Genomic DNA, 22236 nt, shown 5'->3' with positions numbered 1-22236 from the left:
GGATTACAGGTAACAATGAGTGAAGTGGGAAATTCCACACCCTGCTGAGTGCTATCAAGTATAACAGAGTAACAATGAACATAATGGGGTACTTCAGAGGGTCTTAATAGTTATACTGCATAGACACAGGCTTTTTAACTCAACTCATCCATGCTGACAAAGTTGCCTATCATTTGCCCATGTTTGGTCCATATCCCTCTGAACCTTTCCTACCCACGTACCTGTCCAAGTATCCTTTAAATGCTGTTATTGTACCCACCTCTACCACTTCCTCTAGCAGCTCATTGCATATACCCCACCACCCACCATATGAAAAGCTTGCCCCTCAGATTCATTTTACATCTTTTTCTTCTCTCCTTAAACCTATACCCTCTAGTTTCTGATAGTTTATGCCCCAATGAAAGAAAGAGAAGGATTATCTTTATAGTGAAATGCATCCTTTGTGTCAAATCAAATCAGCGAGGATTGTGCTGGGCAGCCTGCAAGTGTTACCACGCTTCCGACACCAACATAACATGCTCACAACTCACTAAGACCAACTCATATGCCTCTGGAATGTGAGAGGAAACTGGAGCACTGAAAAGAAACCCACATGGTCACAGGGAGAACATACCAACTTCTTGCAGGTAGCAGCGGGAATTGTACCCTGACCTTGCAATGGCGCCATAAAGTGTTGCACTAACAACACTACCGTGCCACCCCTCAGCCTCTTACATTCCAGGGAAAAAAGTCCCATGCTATCCAGTCTCTCCATGTAACTGAAGGCTTCCAGTCCCAGCAACATCCTTCTAAATCTTTCCTGGACCCTTTCCAGCTTAATCACATTCTTTCTATAGCTCAGTAACCAGAAATGCACACATTATTCCACATGTGATCTTACCAATGACTTATACAGCAGTAGCATGATGTCCCAATTCCTGTACTCACTGCCCTGACTGACATCAAATGCCTTCTTCACCACTCAGTCTACCTGTGTCACAATTTTCAGGGAAATGTGTACAGTATCTGTTCTGTGAGGACTCTGTTCTATAACTCTCCCCAGTGTCATTCACTATGCAAGTCCTGCCCTGGTTTAACTTACCAAAATGCATCAGTTCACACTTGTCCAAGTTAAATTCCATCTGCCATTCCCAGGCTCACTTCCCCAGTTGATCAAGATTCTTTGTGACCTTAGACAATCTTCTTCGCTGTCCACCACACCACCAATTTTAGTCCACAAACTTACCAACAATGTCACCTACACTCTTATCCAAATCATTCATGTTGATGGAAAACAACAGTGCACCCAGTACTGATCCCTGCAGCACACCACCGCTCACAGGCCTCCAATTTGGAAAAACCCTCCACTACCACCTTCTGACTCCTACCACCAAACCAATTTTGTAACCAACTGGCTAGTTCACCTGAATCCCATGTGATCTAACCTTCTGGACCAGTCTACCATGCAGGACCTTGTCAAAGGCCTTGCGAAAGTTGCTGCAGACATCTACCGCCCTGCTCTTGACAATCCTCTCAGTCAGTTCTTCAAAAAATTCAATCAAATTCATGATATTTAACTACCCACACTCAAAACCATGCAGACTATCCCTGATCAATTCTTGTTTTTCCAAATGCCGGTAAATCCTGATGTTAGGCTCACCAGCCTGTAGTTTCCTGGCTTGACCTTTCAGCCCCTCTTAATCAAAGGTCACCCTCCAGTCTTCCAGTTCTTCACACATATTTAACAGTGATACAAATCTCTTGCCAGAGCCCCTGAGATTTTCCCATCCAAATGAAGGGTTCCAACACGACATGTCGACTATCCATGTATTTTCATAGATGCTGCCTGACTTGCTGAGTTCTTCCAGTGTTTTGAGTGTTGCTTAGGAATCCAGCATCTGCAGTCTCTTGCTTCTCCAGCAACTTCTTCCCTACCTTCCCACAATGTCCAAAGATACCCATGGTCAGGTCCCGGGGATTTTTCCACCCTTTTAAGACTGGGGCCCACTCACCAGTCTTCAGCCACCTGTCCAGCCTCATTTCCAAATAAGAGCTCAATGTTACCCCCTCTCTAGTAGGACTGGCTATATATTGCTTGAGAAAACTTTCCTGGGCAGACTGAACAAATTCTGCCCCATCCAAGCTGATGGCAGTTCCAGTCAATATTACAAAAGTTAAAATTTCAGTATGACATTTTATTACTGTATTATTTATTATTTTATTACTATAGCAAATCCAGTTAGTGAAAGATTGAGTGTAGTAGGAAATGTCTTTATTGAATCCGGGCATCCACCTTCACGTGTTTGATTCTTTGTGTGGATTGCTTATGTTAATTGAAATAATAAAACTTTGGCTGTTAACTCCCACAGTTTGTCAATACATAATAATAGACAATGTTAGTTTTATTAGCTTAGTCCTGAACTGCACAAGATAAGTTATTTATAAGAGTCATGACCTGCCCAAGGGCACACTTCAGAAAGAGCCATTGTTCAAGAATAAAGAACATGGGAAAGTGCCTCTTTGTAGATCTATTGGGGAAGCTGCCTAAGGGAAGGTACATGCTGTCCACACAAAAGATATGAAGGTATAGTGTAATGGGGGCCACCTGAATGAGGTGGAAAAAAGAAACAATCCATTTTGTGAACCTGCCTTCTTTGACTTAGTATTAAAATGGGGTGCAATTAGTAACCACAAGAGAATCTGCAGATGTTGGTAATCCAAAGCATCACCCAAAATGCTGAAGGAACTCAGCAAGTCGAGCAGCATCTATGGAGGGGAATAAACAGTCATCTACATTTCGGGCTGAGACCCTTCATCAGGACTGGAAAGGAAAGGGGAAGAAGCCAGAATAAGATGAAAGCGGGAAGGGAAGGATTCCCCCACCTTTTGAAGGGTAAAGGATCTCAGCCCGAAATGTTGATGACTGTTTATTCCCCTCCATGGATGCAGCCTGACCTGCTGAGCTCCCCCAGCATGTTGGGGTGTAATTAAGCTAAGATTCATGCAAGCAGCCTGCCAGTCAGCAAAAGAGGATGTATAAAGACAAAGATACCAAGAAAGAATCAGACCATAAGGGAAGAGAGGAGAAACAGAGGATGTAAAGGGAGTGTACATTTGGACATTAAACTTGTGCTGATCAACTCAAGATGAAAAGCATCAACTACTGCTGACAGTAAAGACCAGATTGTAAAATCAGAGGCCAATAATCTACTTCAGTCATTATGAACAACAAGGCAATTATTATACCTCTACCTGGGCAGCACAGAAGAGTATCAGTTAGCGCAACTGATTTACAGTGCCAGGAGGTGTCTGTAAGGAGTTTGTATATTCTCCCCGTGACTGCATGGGTTTCCTCCCACATTCCAAAGATGCATGGTTAGGGTAAGTTGTGGGCATGCTATGTGGGCACTGGAAGTGTGGCAACACTTGTGGCCTGCCCCCAGCACAATCTTTGCTAATTTGATTTAACTTGACTCAAACGATGCATTTCATTATGTTTGATGTTTTGATGTACATGTTCTGCAAGTATTGAATGTTTTGAGATATAACAGTGGCAAAGTGAGTAACCCCAGGACGTTACATTTCCAATGCATATAAATGGGTAATAGAGACTCATATTACAATGCAAGTGAATGACAAGTCATCATGGTAAATGAGCAACAGGAATTACTGTGGTTAGGTAAGAAACTAAAGAGACAGTATCCCTCTTTCTTTGTTTACCTAGCTTACATGACAAATCTCTAGCATAGTTTCCCTTCACTGATCCCACTTGGTAACCTCAGAGCTACCGATGGTTTAAAGAAATATTGCTAGTATCTGTTATCTATTTTAGGTGTCTACTTATGACTTGATAGCATGAATTTATCAATTCCTTCAAAGCTTGCAAGCTCATTTCTGCACCGATCAAAATGTGAAATGTTTTAAGAAAATATTTTAGCTACGTTCAGTGAATAATAATGCTAGGAATTTTGGTTTCTTCTCCGAATCCATGCTATAATACACTTGCAGAAAACGTGCTTTGCAGACTCTCCATGGTAGAGAAAAGATGCATCTTTAAAACATAAAGATGCCTTCATTACTCAAAGGTTTTGAAGTAACTTGATATTTTGAAACAACTGAGATCTGAAGAGAGAGTAACTGGAATGCTATTTATAATCTCACTTAACTGTACACTGGCAAACTACTGCTTCTGCAAGCACCTTGTAATTTGCAAAGAAGGAGCAAACAACAGAAATACTGTTAGTTTTTTTTCTTGTATGCTTTAACAGTAGTGCTTATTTAACTTATTTCGGTCAACAAAAGGGATAATGCCTCTTTCAGGAGTTTCATAGATGGTTTATCTCGTGTCACTGGCACATGCCCCTAGCATTTCACTTACCAGTGTGTATCTTCTCATGTCTCTGCAGTAGGTACTTCTGGATAAATCGCATGCTACATTGGGTGCACTGATATGGCTTTTCACCTAAAAGCAAAACAAAATCCAAATTTCTCCTCAGCTCACTCAGGATATATATCCTATAATTATTCCTTCTCAGTCGAGCAATCTAAGCTATCAATATTGGATTTGTTTTAAAGGCAGGCTGCAAGCGACCCGAGATACATTCATGCTCTGAAGCTCCTCAGTTGAACATAGCTCCTAAGAGAAGGAATTTAAGTAGTGAGACACTATCCCATTTTGTTGCTCTAGCTGTAGTGAAACTCATCCTCAATTATCACCAAGAATATTGACAGCATTTACAAAGGCCTCCTCCAAAACAATGAGGGATTCTGAGAGCAAATATTGTCAAAATCATTCTAGACTTTTTCAAATGCTAGCAATGCAAAGCAACAAGGCCACACATTAATCATCCATATCCAACAGCCTCCAAATACTTTGCAATTTCTCATTCTAACAAAAGCCAAACTGTTGCTTAAAACTCGAAGGCATTCCAGTCAATGTAGGAAGCAAACCTGGGGTGCAATAATAATCATCTATTGAAGTTGATAGGCAACTTGAGAATAAATGTTTCCATTTGACACCATTGTAAAACAAGGAAAAAAACTGTTCAGAATTGAGTGGACTAAGTATTCCAAAAGCCAAAAGTTAATAACCAGAGGTTGCCTTGTACAGACTCAATAGTGGACACCTTTGGGACATCCTTTTTGGGCTGACAAGGAAAAACTAAAGATAAAATTAAATCAAAGGAAGAAGAGGCTTATAAAGTTGCCAGAAATGGCAGTCAGCCTGATGATTTTCAGCATTTTTAGAACTGAAAATTTTAAAGTGGGAGAAAATTGGTGGAGGGCTTCAGTTATTTTCCCTTAATTATTGACAATTTATATTAATAATCTGTAGGATGAAGCTGAGTGTAGGGTATCCAGAATCGCTGATAACTAAAATAGGTGCAAAGGCATACTGCAGAGAGGATATTTGGACTCCACAACAGGATAGAGACAGGTTGGGCAAAAGTCAGCAAATGGAGTTTAATGCAGAAATTGTGAGGCTATGCACTTCAGTAAGAGAAATCAAAGGTTAGACTGTTATCTAAATGGAGAGAAATTTAAGATAAAGTACAGTGGGACCTAGGTATTCTTGTGCATGAGTTGCAAATGGTTAGTAGGCAGGTGCAGTGGGTAGTTCGGAAGGTAAGTGGCATCTTGGCCTTGATTGCAAGACGGTTGGAGTTTTCAATTCGGAAGTATTGTTACAGTTGCTGAGACCACACCTGCAGCACTGTGCACATTTCTGGTCCCCCCTTTTAAGAAAGGATATACTGACATTGGAGGCTATCCAAAAGAGATTCACCAATTTAATTCCCAGGAAAAGATGACTGAAGAAATTAGATCTATATTCTTTAGGGTTTAAAAGAATATTGACAAGAAAAAGCTTATTGACATTTACAAGATTGTAAAGGAGCTTGACAGGGTAAACTTTGGCATGTTTTCACCAGTGGCAGAGTCTCAAACAAGGGGACATTCTCTGGTCTTTGTAAGAAGAAGGCCGTGCAGGCTAGATCACTGGAGGGTGATAAAGGTCAGGGAATTCAGGGATGTGGAATTAGCAGAGAAGTTGAGTTGAGGCCTGGGGCAGCTTAGCCATGATCATGTTGAATGGTGGGGCAGGGTGGCTTACTCCACCTCCTATTTTCTTATGTAAACTGGCAAAAAAAAATCAAAATCAATTGGGTGGGCTTCTATAGGTATGCAAGGAGGGAAAAAAAAAATCAGCAGAAGCAGATACAGCCAGAGATGAGAGAATTTATACTGGGGAATAAGAAAATGTCAGAGAAATTTAACAACTCCTTTGTGTCCATCTTCACAGAAGGTGACACAAAAAAAAAACTGCCAGGTATACTAGTGAACCAATGGTCTAGCAAGAATGAAGAACTGAAGGAAATCAGTATTAGTAAGGATGTAGTACTAGAGAATTTGGTGAGCTTGAAAGTCAAAATATCCGAAGTACCTATGATAGTGAGTACATTGGTAATCATCACTCAAAATTCTTGGATTTATGAAAAGGAATTGTGCTTTACTAATCAATTAGAGTGCTTTGAGGATGCAACTGGTATAATAGATAAGAGAGAATTAAATAATTTGGTGTCTTTATTTTCAAAAGTATTTCAATAAAGTCCACATCAGAGATTGATCAACAAGGGTCAAGCACATGAAAATGGAGTAATATATTGGCACGAACTAAGAAATGGTTAACAGACCATTTGTCTGTTGGCAACCAAATGTCTTATTTCTAAGTTTATTGATGATACAAAAGCAGTTGGGATTGTGAGTAAGGAGGAGGAGGTAAAGAGGCTTTAGGGGACCTAAACGAAAAAAAAGATAATGCCAGAAATACTCATCATGTCAGGCAGCATCTGTGGAAAGAGAAACAATCAATGTTTTGGCTCCAAGGAATGAAAGCACAAGTCATACAAGAGTGTCAAAATATTATGTGCTGTTAGTAGAGCACACTACTTTCAAATCCCAGTACATTTAAAATATTATGTAAGTGTGAAGGGTTTATCATTAGTCCCTCGTGTCCCATAATTAACAACTTTGTCAAACCAGTGACTAACTCCCTGAATCAAACCCATCACATTTCAATCTTTATGGAGGAATCAGCAACTCATCCATGCTCCAAAGCCTAAATTTACTCAGCTTCTAGGCAAAAAATTCAAGTTCACAAACTTGAATGCAAAAAAATTGCAAATGCTGGAAATTGGAAATGAAAACAAAAAATACTGGGAACACTCAGCAACTCAAAACTGTATCTGTGGAAATGGAAACATAGTTTAAATTTCAATAGGATTCCATCAATACACCTCACTATTCTTTCCCTTTCAACATTTCAAAAGGACCATTCCCTTTGCAACTCCCCAGTCCTGGAATACAGAATAGTACAGCACAGGAACAGGCTGTGATGTCAGCTTAAACTCTTTATCTCTATATCTCTCCATTCACAGCCTGCTTATGCATATATCTAAATATTTCTTAAATGCCCCAATCGTATCTGCCTCCAATAGCATCCCTGACAGTTCATTCCAGGCACCTACACTCTGTGGGAAAATAAAATGTAAATCTCCTTTAAACTTTCCCCCTCTCACATTCGACCTATGCCCTTTACTATTTGACATTTTCAATCTGAGAAAAATACCTTGACTGTCTATCCTGTCTATGCCTCTCATAAATTTATAAACTTCTACCAGGTCACCCTTCAGCCTCTGACACTCTATGGAAAACAATACAAATTTGTTAAACCTTGCCTTTATAAATTATAACTTGTCCTCTCTTCTGTTTCCACTTTGCTTCTCATGGCACTTCCCCATGCAACTGCAAGAATGTAACTCTTGTCTCTTCACACCATCCAGGGACACAAATAGTCTTTCCAGGTGAATCAGCAATTCATTTGTACTTCTCATCGAATGTAGTGCATTCAATATTCACAACATGGTCTCCTCTGCACTAAAGAAACCAAACACAGTTTGGGCGATCACTTCGCAGATCATTTGTGTTCAGTCCACGGGGCAACCCTGAACTCATGTTATCTGTCTCTTTAATTCTCTGTCCCACTCCACTCTGATCTGTCTCTCTGTAGTCTCTTGCATCATTAAAATAAAGTCCAACATAGCAACACCTCATCTCTGTATGGGCACATTGTAGCTTGCCAGACTCATACTCAATCTCACAACTTCAGGTAAGTTTTCTTTGTCTCTATCAGAATTGGCCTGGTCATTAATCATGTGCTATTGACTCAGTATTTCTCTCTCCATTAGGTCAGACTTGCATGCTGAGCATATCCTGCAGCTATGCATTTTACAATTCTTGCATTCCTGTTCTCATTACATAGCTTCTATGAATAAACACCATGCCCCCTCTACCTCTTCCACTCTATCCTCGTGACTGCCCCATTTTAACCAATAACCAAATTACCTCATTTATGGTTGATTCCCAGGGCAACTCCTTCCCCACCCTACCTGCAGCTTGATACTGACTCATTTTCTCTCCTTCTCAATTCTGACAAAGGGTCTTCAGCTGAAAATATCAAACCGTTTTTCTTTCCACAGATTCCTGATCTGTTGAGTGTTTACAGCATTTAAAAATCAACTACACATTAGCACTTCAACTGATTATCTTACTTTAGTCTGGGCTCTGAAGATTCAGCCACTGTCCACTTTAAAAGCTGGGGGAGCAAAAGGAGGGGTGAAAAGGGGCAGATCTGTAAGGCCTCTGCGGTGGAGTCTTGCCCAGATGACTGCAGAATTTGAGTAATGTGGCAGGGAACTGCTTTGTAGACCCGAGGTAACATGCCAGTGCAGCTGCACAATGCATTGCTGAATCTAACTGATTTATTTCACCTAGCAGGCTTCACTTTATCCTGAATTTCAAAGGCAAACCAGTTTAATACTTACCAAAAGGCACTGCAGTGAGATAGACTTTATTTAAAAAGAGGATCAACAAGCCAGAGGTCATAAGATCAAAGACACTACTACCAGTCATAAAAATGAATGCATTAAACCTCTGACCAGGAAAAGCTGCCAGACAGTTGTTGAAAACCCTGCAGATCACTAACGTCCTTCAGGGAGGAGTACTCACCTTCCTTACCAAATCTGGCCTTGTATCGAATGGCTGATTACTAAGGATGGGCAGTGAATGTTGCCCAGATTCTCAGAACAAATCATAAGAAAGTGATTGGTATTTAAACTGGTGTTACAACTGAGGTTTGTTGAAATGGTGAGTCATGTTCAATATGTCAGAGGAACAGATAAATCGATAGATTTTACAAGACTAAGATGGTAGAAAGTTTCTGGCACCTCATGACAGCCACCTTTTCTGTTAAGTACATATATTGTCTCACACCATCTCACTTTATATAAGTATGTTTCCATATAATTTCCACCTATTATTCCCTTTCTGCACAAGTTATTTATGTTTTTGATTGTATTTTGGGGTAATTGACTTTTCTTGATTTAAAAAGTCAACGTTACTGCAAGATTACACAAATTTTACCAGCGTACTCAAGCTAATTTACATACCTCATAATCTCTTATAATTATGCACGTTTAACAAATTAATCTGTACCTACTTATAATGCAAGCAGAATACACATCAGTACAAGGAATTAACTGCAGACTGCTTCTGTAAAGTAGTCAGTTTGATGCCAAGTTATTGAAAGAAACAAAGGCCCTCAAACAACAGTCAAACCTTGTTACAACAGAACCCTTGTTACACTTGGCACATTTAACTTTTCCCATTCACAGCTGCATCAGTCAGTTTCAGATTTGTCATTGGCGGGTTGCAGGGTTAGAAAAATGTTTAGAGCCAATGTGTTATAAATATAATAAAGAATGAAACTGATGCCAGCAGTTTAAAGTACAGAATGTTGCGATGGTAAAAGTTATTGTTCAGTACTTTGAAAACCTTACATTCCAAGTTTGACACAAGCAGCAGATTACACAATGCACTACTGTGTTCAGCAGTTTGCCTTTTGTAACTAAACATGAAAAACATTCATGGTTTAGATTTTTGTTGGAAAGATACAATCAAATTGCCCACAGATCACAGAAATGCAAAAAACAAGAGTGCATTGAACCCCTTAAGCATGATTAGTTGGCAAATTGTTCAAAATATCACTAAGCCAAACAGATGGGAAAAGACCCCGGTTCTTTTCATTTTTTGCTGTGTTAGTTGACCCCAAATGGAATTGTCACAGAGAAAGGGATGGGGAAAGCAAAAGCTGAATGACTAGGGTTCCCTTTTCTCATCACAGGCCAGGAAACAGTTCCAGGATGTTGAGCAGGTTCAGCTGTGATTTCTATCCACCTGCCCTCAGTTAAGCAGTCCATTGACGTGGACTAGAGGACTGACCAGTTGATCGAGATATTGAAGGGTACTCGACATCTGTGGAACTATACTCCCACCAAGAAGCCACATGATCAGAAAAGGGAAGAAAGAAAGGCTTGGTTATCTGTTTACTTATTAAAGCTTGAAAGTTCTATTCTTATTTCCATATATAACACTATCACCTATCAAAACTGAATAAAATCAGTTTTATCAGAATAAAAGTCACTGCATTTGTACAGCAGTACTCTAATCAAATGGTCACATTTATAGTCACCATTCATGAGCACACCAGAATCCATGTTTCCAGATTACAGAAACCCATGTGAAGGAACACACCTCATTTTGAAAAACATCATAAAATTTACAACAGCATTAAATATTTAATGGAACTTTTTTTTTAAAAAGAGGATCCAATTAGAAAGGCCCATTGATTGTAGAGGCACCAAGTTTCCTGATTCTAAGCACAGACCTCTGCTGGAAAGTATGCATTCCTTGATGTCAAGAAAGGACAAGATTGAGCTCTGCTGTGCCAAAATAACCCACAACAATTAGCATAGAGGCTCACACAGGATGAGGTGCTTGTACAGCAATCATCTCAATGATTTCATTAAGAGAAGGAGATTAGAAAATTGAACGGGGAAAAATTTTGAGCATATGGTAATTTTATGATAAAAAGAAGATTTTATAGAAACTCAATAAAAGACAATATTCAAACCATAAATAAAAGAATTCTTAACAAATGGAATTAGAACTTAATGCCTTCTCATATGTGTAACAAGAGTTTGGCTGCAGTGGTATTTTCTTCTGCAAATAGACATATTCTTTATCTTACTGTGAGCTCCGTTCATGCCACGGTCCTGTGTTCTACCTGTATGGATGAGGATGTGTCTCTGCAGGTGGTAGTTGGTCCGGAAGGCTGCACTGCATTGCTCGCAGATGTGAGTCTTTGGAGATTTAACCATGAAGGTTCCATCTTCACCGACTACCAGAATCTGAAAGGCAGAATATTCATATACAATGCTCTGTATGTTTACTGATAAGACACAACATGTCTTCAGAAATCCTTGCTAGGCAAATCACAATATGAACATACAACTACTACAGTATACATATTCTGCTACACACGTCACATCAACTAGCACTCTCATTACAACCATTGCAGAAAAGGTTTAGAATGGACCAAAAGGTGATTTTTACCAAATACATATTTCAGTGTAAATGACATTTAATAGCAATACTCCAATTACTTTTGTTCCTGCCTCTCCTTTTTCTACTTTACATCATTCGTTCTGCTACCAATCAATGACCGAATGATTTTTCTGCTCAAATATTAGGCAAACACAAGGTCTCAGGTTGCTACCAAATCATGGCAACATTCACCAGTATCTCAGCAATACACAGCGCCAGCAGAACTGTGTCCCATGGAATCTGCATTACATTAGGGGCTTATGCCAGAATTATGCAGGTCCAGGATCTGGCGGTGCCATGGAAAATTGTAAAATGCACCCAGTTAACAGGTAGAGTGAAGACAGCTGCAGCACAGCACTGTGATAGATGATGCCAGTGCAAATGTGCCACTATAGATTGTGCCAGTGAACAGAACCAATTGAGCTGTACTACAATAACAGTCTGTACCAAGTGCAATTAAGCCACAAAAAAGATGGTGCCAATAGAGCTGCACCACAGCAATAGATGGTGCAGTGCAACAACATATCATTCTCAGTGAAAATGCCCTAGGGGAATGGTTGCTGCCAGTGAACTGCACCACAGCAACAGATGGTGCCGCCGCTACTGAAACATGCTACAACAATGGATAATGCCGGAGGAACGAGGCCACAGTGACACGTTGTGAAACGGGGCCACAGTAACAGGTAGTGCTAGTTGAACCCATATGATATTGCATTCCTTACAACACTGGAAGCATTCAGCCCATCAAGCCTACACTAACTCTCAGAACAACCTAACCAATCCCATACCCTAACTTATTTTTCAATAGGCTATTTTCTCTCGCATGTATCCATTAAACATCCCCAGTTCTCCAACTCACCTGCACACCAAGAGTGATTTACAGCAGCCAATTAACCTACCAACCCACAACATCTTTAGGATGGGGGAGGAAACCAGTCACAGGGAGAATGTATAAACTCCACACAGACAGCACCTACCAATACCAATGGGAAAGTACAATAGGAAGAAATGGTGTCGATTGGATGGAGGTGGTTCTGCTGGAACTGTGCCTTGGGAACAGACCCTTCCAGTGGTACCAGTGTAAGTGTACTGCAGCATCAGTAGATGCCATGCAAAGTGCACCAAATGAAGAGATTTTGTCAGTGGAACTGCACCTTAGCAAAGGGTGGTTTCAGTGGAAATGGACCTCCCTGACAGAAACAACCATATACAATTGTATCCCAAAAGGAGCTGATGCCAAGGGAACTACACCACAATAAAAAAAAATTAATGATAAACAACATTTAATCCAGAGTTGGTGTGAGAAACACTGCATCCTCCAGCTATTGATGCCAAGGGAACCACACTTCAGCTGAACATAGTCATAGTCATACTTTATTGATCCGGGGAGAAATTTGCACCATAAATAATTAAATAGTAATAAAACCATAAATAGTTAAATAGTAATATGTAGATTATGCCAGTAAATTATGAAATAAGTCCAGGACCAGCCTATTGGCTCAGGGTGTCTGACCCTCCAAGGGAGGAGTTGTAAAGTTTGATGGCCACAGGCAGGAATGACTTCCTATGACGCTCTGTGTTGCATCTCGGAGGAATGAGTCTCTGGCTGAACGTACTCCTGTGCCCACCCAGTACATTATGTAGTGGATGGGAGACATTGTCCAAGATGGCATGCAACTTGGACAGCATCCTCTTTTCAGACACCGCCGTCAGAGAGTCCAGTTCCATCCCCACAACATCACTGGCCTGACGAATGAGTTTGTTGATTCTGTTGGTGCCCGTGGAAACGAATTCACATTTCTTCTCCACATCCATCCAAACCAGGATGATCCGCAGGCTCTTTCTCCTTGACCCTGAAGCCCAACTAGTCCCCATTACCACCGTTTTCAACTGCCTGTTGAACTTGTAATTACAATGAAAATGTTGATCAGACACTGACCACCTGATCTTTCCTTGCTCTTTCTAACTTAGCAGCACTCCACTCACCAAGGGCCAACCCCAAAATTATCTTCAAGCCTGCAGACAACTGCAATATTGCGAATATGCACAATGATCTCTCCCTTGCAGAGGCTAAATGCCATCTCTCTGACAGCTCTTCATACCTCCCTATTGGACTATGACTTTACCATTGAACACCAGGTCATCATCTTCCACAGAGTCATCAACCTCATCTCTTCGAGACCCTCCCTCTAGCCTCACAGTCCCCCCATCCCCACACAGCCTGCTGCCAGCTCCTTTTCAAGATCCATAAGCAGGACTGAAAAATGGATTCGCTGTTTCAGCTTGCTGCTGCCCCAGAGAACTTTCTACCTTGACTCTGCTTTCTATCCTGAACCAGTCCCTTCCCACTTCAGTTATGTATCCTTCCTGGGAATTTGTCTCCACCTTCCCACTTCCATCTGTGACATTTATGTTGCCCACTGTTTCCAGTTTTCTGGCTCCAATCAGCTTATTTAAATCACCAAAGTCTAACTCCTCTACACCTCCATCCCACACGCTTTTGACTCCTCCTTGAACAGAAGCCCAATCATTTGTCTTGCAACACACACTCATTCGCTGCCTGAACACTCTCATGTTGAAAACTTCTTCAACTCCACTGCCTTTCTGCAAGGTACAGATTCGGGAAATTGCATGGCACCCAGCTAAGCCCATCTCTTCCATTGGTACATGGAGCAGCCTTTATCTCAGCCTTATTCAGGACTCTTCCCCTCAAATCTTTCTTCTGTCACATAGATGACATATCGGTACTGTTTTCTGCACTCAAACAGAACTTAGGAATTTGAGTGGATGCAAATTTCCTCCCTCTTCCCACTTTCATGTGGCCCATATCTGACCTCTCTTTACCTCAGGTTCTAGCTTAGCAGCCAATCTCCATTATATACCCAGAGCCTCCCATGACTAGACCAACTGCTCTTCCTCCCACCCTGTTTTGTGCAGGGACTCCATTCCATTCTTCCAGTTTCTCCATCTCTAGTCCAATTTGGTTTTCTGACAAGTTTCTACACCTTTGCCCCCAGACAGAGCAAGGATCGAGGCCTCTTGTCCTCACCTTCCACCCCACCAGCCTCCACATGGAATGGACCATCCTCAAATTTCTCCAACGTAATTCCACCATCAGACATGTCTTCTCTCTGTCCCCCCCCACCACCTTTTAGAATCCTGAAGGAACCCTTCTCTTCATAATTCCCTGATCTGCTCTTTTTTTCTGCAACTGCAGGAGTTGCAAACCCGCCCTTGTACCTCCTCCCTTCCTACTAACCAGGAACCCAACCGTCCTTCCAAACAAAGCAACAATTCACTTATACTTCTTCCAATCTAGTCTACAGCATTAGTGTTCAAAATGTGGTCACCTCTACATTGGAGAAATGAAATATAGGTTGGCTGCAGCCTCAGCTTCCAAGTTGCATGTTACTTTAATTTTCTGTCCTACTTCCACTCGGATCTCCCAACCTTTAGCTTCTCATACTGCTCCAATGAAACCACATACAAGCACAGGAAAAGCATCACATCTCCTTTCTAGGCACATTGCAGCACTAAGGATTCACTACTGAATTCAACAACTTCAGAGAACCAGCTGTTTGTGTCAGACCTGGCAAGATTTGATGCAGGGTCATCTTTAACTCAGTTTTTCCTCTCTTCACAGATGTTGTTTGATTTTCTCATTATTTCTGGAATTCCCTTTTGTCTCAAATTCCCAGCAAACATTATATTCAGCTTCTCACAATCCCAGCTACTACATGTACTTTCTACACGAAGTGCTACCTCAAGAAGGCAACATCTGTCATCTCAGATCACCACCATCCAGGCCATGACATCTGCTTGCAGCTCCCAACAGGGAGGAAGTACAGAAGCCTGAAGTCCCACACCAATAGATTCAAGAACAGCTACTTCCCTTCAACCATTTGGTTCTTGAACCAACCAGCACAACCCTAACCCTACCTCAGTATTGAATTTTATACCTAACCCGACCTCAGTAGGGACAACTTTGCACTAAAAAGGACCCTGCAGTTCTACTTGTGTTCTTCCAAGCTTATTTGGCGTTCATCTTGTGAACTCTCGTGATCTGATGTTGTGTGTCTGTGATGCTGTGAAGTTTTTCATTGCATCAGTGCACACATACATAAACAAAACTTTATGACATTTGTTTCATTTCTACCTGGAGAAAATTGATCTCCAGCCCGCCGCAAACATTCTCTCTCCAAACCTCCCTTCTATTATACCTTAAAACATATTCCACTTTTCTAGTACTGATTAAGGGTCAGTTACCTGAAACATTGACTGTTTCTCTCTCTTTCTAAAGACTTCACCAGATCTGCTAAGTGCCTTTTGGTTTTGCTTTACAGTTACAGATGTTGAAACAGAACCATGCAAACAGCAACAGAATTTACCAGCACAAGTACACAACAATTTTGAATGGTTCCAGCAGAACTGCACCACAATGGCATGGGCATTTAGCAGATCATGCCACAGAAGGAGGTGATGCCAGGAGAACTGCACAATAATAGATGCAGCTGCCCGTACTGCTCCACGGCAGGGGCCATGGCTACAGCTGTAGGATAGCAACAGCTGCTGCCAGTTTAACTATGACACAGTGACTCCAGAATAAATACATCACAATTAAGGATAATGGCAATCGGAATGCATCATAGTTACATGTGGCAGTCTGACATAAAGGCCCAGCAGAACTATGCCACTGCACTACTCCAAAGAAACAGATGACACCACAGCAATGACTGGCACCAGCACTGATCCTGAGGAGAGAAGCACAGGAAACCTTAGAGGGAGAAATAGAAAGTTCCCAGTCCTACATTAAGTGCATTTTGTCCTATTCAAACGCAGCACATACAATCAATAAAATGTCCACAAGTGTATTATGGCATAAATGTCATGCTCAGTGAAGTAGTTTTGGGTTTGAAATTCAAAAATAGAAGCTGAGAAATCGCTTTATTACCTTTGAATGGGGCTAAAACAGCATTGTGGATCATCCTAAATCCTGGCGGGGGAGGGAGAGCAGCCAGATGTCTTGGTACATATTGGTGCCAATGGTACAGGAAGGAAAAGCAAAGAGGTCCTGAAGAGAAAATTCAGAGAGCTAGACAGAAAGCTGAGAAGCAGGACGTCCAGTGTAGTATTCCGGATTGCTACCTGTACTATGCGCCAGTGAGGGTAGAAAGAGGATGATTTGGCAGATAAATGTGTGGCTGAGAAGCTGGTGAAGAGGGCAGGCTTCAGGTTCTTGGATCATTGGGATCTCTTCTAGGGGAGGGATGACCAGTACAAAAGTGACGGGTTGCACCTGAACCAAATGGGGACCAAAATTCTCGTGGGCAGGTTTGTTTGAGCTGTTGGGGAGGGTTTAAACTAATTTGGCAGGGGAATGGGAACCGGAGTGAAGGGACTCAGGATAGGAAGGATGGTTTTGGAAAAAAAAGCAAAAATAGCATGCAGTCAGACTGTCAGAAAGGGCAGGCAGATGATAGGACTAAATTGCAGCCAGCATGGTGAATCAGTGTATTAGGGATGCAGAATCAAAAAGGGTAGTAAATATGGTACTCAAAGTGTTATATCTCAATGCACGGAGTACAAGAAATAAGGTGGATGATCCTGTTGCACTATTACAGATTGTCAGGTCTGATGTTGTGGCCATCACTGAATCGTGGTTGAAGGATGGTTGTGGTTGGGAGCTGAATGTCCAAGGTTACATGTTATATCGGTGGAATAGGAAGGTAGGCAGAGGGGATGGCATGTCTCTGCTGTTAACGAATGGCATCAAATCAGTAAAAGGATGTGACATAGGATCAGAAGATGTTGAATCCTTGTGGGTTGAGTTAAGAACCTGCGAGGGTAAAAGGACCCTGATGGCAGTTATATACAGGTTTCCCAACAGTAGCTGGAATGTGGACCAGAGATTACAACAGGATAGTCATGGGAGATTTCAACATGCTCGTCCATTGGGAAAATCAGGTTGGTAATGGATCTCAAGAGAGTGAGTTTGTTGAAAGCCTAAGAGATGGCTTTTTAGAGCAGTTTGTCGTTGAGCCTACTAGGGATCAGCTATACTGGACTGGGAGTTAAGTAATGAACCAAAGGCGATTAGGGAGCTTAAGGTAAAATAACCTTTAAGAGGCAGTGATCACAAGATGATTAAGCTCTTGAAATTTGATAGGGGGAAAGGAAAGTCTGACGTAACAGTATTTCAGTGGAGTAAAAGAGATTACAGTGGTATGAGACAGGAGTTAGCCAAAGTAAATTGGAAGGAGATGCTGGCAGGGATGACAGCAGAGCAGCAATGGCTTGAGTTTCTGGGAAAAATGAGGAAGGTGCAGGATAGATGTATTCCAAAAACGAAGAAATATTCAAAATAGCAAATTAGTACAACCGTGAATGACCAGGGAAGTAAGTCAAAGCTAACTTAAAAGCAAAAGAGAGGGCTTAGAAGCATAGAAACATAGAAAATAGGTGCAGGAGTAGGCCATTCAGCCCTTTGAGCCTGCACCGCCATTCAGTGAACCCTGTACCAGCCTTCCCTCCATACCCCCTGATCCCTTTAGCCACAAGGGCCATATCTAACTCCGTCTTAAATATAGCCAATGAACTGGCATCAACTGTTTCCTGTGGCAGAGAACTCCACAGATTCACCACTCTCTGTGTGAAGAAGTTTTTCCTAATCTCGGTCCTAAAAGGCTTCCCCTTTATCCTCAAACTGTGACCCCTCGTTCTGGACTTCCCCAACATCGGGAACAATCTTCCTGCATCTAGCCTGTCCAATCCCTTTAGGATTTTATATGTTTCAATAAGATCCCCCCTCAATCTTCTAAATTCCAACGAGTATAAGCCTAGCCGATTCAGTCTTTCATCATATGAAAGTCCTGCCATCCCAGGAATCAATCTGGTGAACCTTCTTTGTACTCCCTCTACGGCAAGAATGTCTTTCCGCAGATTAGGGAACCAAAACTGCACACAATACTCCAGGTGTGGTCTCACCAGGGCCTTTTACAACTGCAGTAGTACCTCCCTGCTCCTGTACTCGAATCCTCTTGCTGTGAATGCCAGCATAACCATTCGCCTTTTCACCGCCTGCTGTACCTGCATGCCCACTTTCAAAGACTGGTGTATAATGACACCCAGGTCTCGTTGCACCTCCCCTTTTCCTAATCGGCCACCATTCAGATAATAATCTGTTTTCCTATTTTTGCCACCAAAGTGGATAACTTCACATTCATCCACATTAAATTGCATCTGCCATGAACTTGCCCACTCACCCAACCTATCCAAGTCACCCTGCATCCTCTTAGCATCCTCCTCACAGTTAACACTGCCGCCCGGCTTACAACAAAGCAAAAATTAGCAGGAAGACAGAGGATTGGGAAGCTTTTAAAAACCTACAGAGAGCAACTACAGTTTGTAGAAGAATCATTAGGAAGGAAAAGATGAAATATAAAAGCAAGCTAGCAAACAATATGAAGTGAATAGTAAAAGCTTTTTCAAGTATGTAAAAACTAAAAGAGAGATGAGTGTGGATATAGGACCATGAGAAACTGAGGCCTGAGAACTAATAACAGGGGACAAGGAGATGGCAGATGAATTAAATGAATATTTTGCATCAGTCTTCACTGTGGAAGACACTAGCAGTGTGCCAGATGTTGAAGGGTGTGAAGGAAGAGAAGTGAGTGCAGTTACTACTACAAGGGAGAAGGTGCTCAAAAAGCTGAAAGGCCTAATGGTACATAAGTCACCCAGACCAAATGAACTGCACCCTAGGGTTCTGAAAGAGGTAGTGGTAGGGATTATGAAGGCACTAGTAATGATCTTTCAAAAATCATTGGACTCTGGCATGGTGCCAGAGAACTGGAAAATTGTAAATGTCACTCCACTCTTTAAGAAAGGAGAAATGCAGCAGAAAGGAAATTATAGACCAGTTAGCCTGACCTCAGTGGTTGGGAAAATGTTAGAGCCAATTGTTAAGGACGAGGTTATGGAGTATTTGGTGACACAGAATAAGGTAGGATAAAGTCAACATGGTTTCCTGAAGGGAAAATCTTGCCTGACAAACCTGTTGGAATTCTATGAGGAGATTACAAGTAGGATAAATAAAGGGGATGCAGTGGACTTTCAGAAGGCCTTTGACAAGGTGCAACACATGAGGCTGCTTATCAAGTTAAGAGCCCATGGTATTACAGGAAAGTTACTAACATGGTTGGAGCATTGGCTGATCGGTAGGAGGCAGCGAGTGGGAATAAAAGGATCCTTTTCTGGTTGGCTGCCAGTGACTAGTGGTGTTCCACAGGGGTCAGTGTTGAGACTGCTTTTTTATGCCGTATATCAATGATTTAGATGATGGAATGGATGGCTTTCTTGCCAAGTTCACAGATGATACAAAGATTGCTGGAGGGGCAGGTAGTGTTGAGGAAACAGGTAGGATACAGAAGGACTTCGGCAGATTTGGAGAATGGGCAAGAAAGTGGCAAATGAAATACAATGTTGGAAAGTGCATGGTCATGCACTTTGGTAGTAGAAATAAATGTGCAGACTATTTTCTAAATGGGGAGAAAATCCAAAAATCTGACATGCAAAGGGACTTGGGAGTCCTTGTGCAGAACACCCTAAAGGTTAAGTTTCAAGTTGAGTCTGTGATGAGGAAGGCAAATGTAATGTTAGCATTCATTTCAAGAGATCTAGAATACAAGAGCAGGGATGTGATGCTGAGGATTTATAAGGCGCTGGTGAGGCCTCACCTTGAGTATTGTGAACAGTTTTGGGCTCCTCATCTAAGAAAAGATGTGCTGGTATTGGAGAGGGTTCAGAGGAGGTTCACAGGGATGATTCTAGGAAAGGAAGGGTTATCATATGAGGAACATTTGATAGCTCTGGGTCTGTATTCGCTGGAATTCAGAAGGATGAGAGGGGATCTCAATGAAATCTTTCAAATGTTGAAAGACCTAGACAGAGTAGATGTGAAAAGGCTGGTTCCCATGGCAGGGGAGTCTAGAACAAGAGGGCACAGCCTCAGGACAGAATGGAGTCCATTTAAAACAGAGATGTGGAGAAATTTCTTTAGCCAGAGGGTGGTGAATTTGTGGAATTTGTTACCAGAGGCAGCTGTGAAGGCCAGGTCATTGGGTGTATTTAAGGCAGAGATTGATAGGTTCTTGATTGGACACGGCATCAAAGGTTACGGGGAGAAGGCTGGGAAATGGGGTTGAGGAGGGCAAAAAAAAAACGAATTAGCCATAATTGAATGGCAGAGCACACTCAATGGGCCAAATGGCCTAATTCTGCTCCTATGTCTTATGGGCTTAAATCTGTTTGCAATAGTTCTCCAAAGATCAAAATCTTGGGTTTCAAGGTTCAAAGAAAGGTGCTGTCCCGTTTCTCTGGACTACACAGATTCTGGCAGTCAGTGGCAGAGCAATGTTCCCTATTTCAAGCTCTTGAAGGTGGTAGCATTTAGCCTCACTGGCACACCTGCAACCAGCTGATTAAAAGGACATGCCACAATAAAAGCCTCACAGCTTGGCTCCACAGAGAGTGCCGCTACTCTCTGTGACATTCTGTTACATTCTCTCTTCACAAGAATGATCCTAGGAATGAGAGGGTTAATGTACGAGAAGTGTTTGATGGCTCTGGGCTGGTACTCACTGGAGTTTAGAAGAATGAGTGGGAACTCATTGAAACCCATCAAATATTGAAAGGCCTAAATAGAGTGGAAATGGAGAGGATGTTTCCTGTAGTGGGGGTGTCTAGGATAAGAGGGCATATTCTCTGAATAGAGAAACGTCCACTTAGAACAGAGATGAGGAGGAATTTCTTTAGCCAGGGGTGGTGGGGGGGGGGGGGGGGGGTGAATCTGTAGAATTCATTGCCACAGACAGTGTGGAGGCCAAGACATTGGGTATATTTAAAATGGAGGTTAACAGGTTTTTGATTAGGCGTGAAAAGTTATGGGGAGAAGACAGGAGAAAGGAGTTTGAGTGGGATAATAAACCAGCCATGATGGAATAGCGGAGCAGACTTAATTCTGCTCCTATGCTTTACGGTCTTACTGAATGACTAGATAAATAAAATAGTACAGCACAGAAACCGGCCTTTTACCCCTCCATGTCGGCACCAAATAAAATGATAATTTAACTAAATCCCATCTGCCTGCAAATAGTCTGTGACTTTCCATTCCTTGCATGTTCACAGGCCTGTCTAAATGCCTCCTAAATATCGGTATCAGAGTTTGCAATGACAATGGTGGTACAGGCATGCAGGGATCAGAGGGATCAGAGCATGCTGGTGAAGAGTGGTGCAAGGGAAATCTCTGTAAGAACAAGGATGCAGTCTGGGAATATCTGTACTTTGGGGAAGCCTGCAATGCAGGAAAATGCCCATGCCCAGTCTGCCTGCGCCAGTGGGCAGAGAGAAAATAAGTCTCTCTTTGAGCATAGAGTTTCAGTGACTTCCAAACTTTGAGACGCAATGGAGATCAGCAGACACAGCCAGAAGTGAGATCCTGAGGCCAAGAAGCTGAAAGCACACATTGAACTCCAAGAGCAAAGCAGACCAGGCAACGGCCTGCAGGCAATAAACTTCTGGCCTCTCTACATTCTTCCATCTGTGGCTTCTTGTGCAGTTTTACTTCTAATTGCTCCATCATTGGTTCCCATGTCTTCAACTGATAGGTCTCAAAGCTTTGGTTTTCTCTCTCTAAACTCCTCTGCCACTCCTCCTTTCCTTTTAGGTGGCAACGTGGAAAAAAAGAGCTCTATAACT

At 41.9% G+C, this 22236-nt stretch overlaps 1 protein-coding gene across 5 annotated transcripts in view; it reads right to left on the bottom strand.

The window, feature by feature from the left end:
• Positions 1-22236, bottom strand: part of LOC140191954 (zinc finger protein 148-like) — a 116343-nt gene that overhangs the window by 48949 nt on the left and 45158 nt on the right. For 3 of the 5 annotated variants that reach the window (XM_072249879.1, XM_072249878.1, XM_072249883.1), the window contains exons 4-5: positions 11126-11285; positions 4358-4441 (exon numbers count right to left, since the gene is read on the bottom strand). In XM_072249879.1, the coding sequence (XP_072105980.1) occupies positions 4358-4441; positions 11126-11285 (244 nt within the window). The remainder of the gene's footprint in view (positions 1-4357; positions 4442-11125; positions 11286-22236) is intronic. The other 2 variants (XM_072249880.1, XM_072249882.1) reach the window with 2 other exon arrangements.

This window comes from Mobula birostris, chromosome X (assembly GCF_030028105.1).
Source record: "Mobula birostris isolate sMobBir1 chromosome X, sMobBir1.hap1, whole genome shotgun sequence".
Taxonomy (NCBI): Eukaryota; Metazoa; Chordata; class Chondrichthyes; order Myliobatiformes; family Myliobatidae; genus Mobula; species Mobula birostris.
Note: the sequence above shows the minus strand (reverse complement) of the source record. Positions and strands in the feature narration are given on the sequence as shown.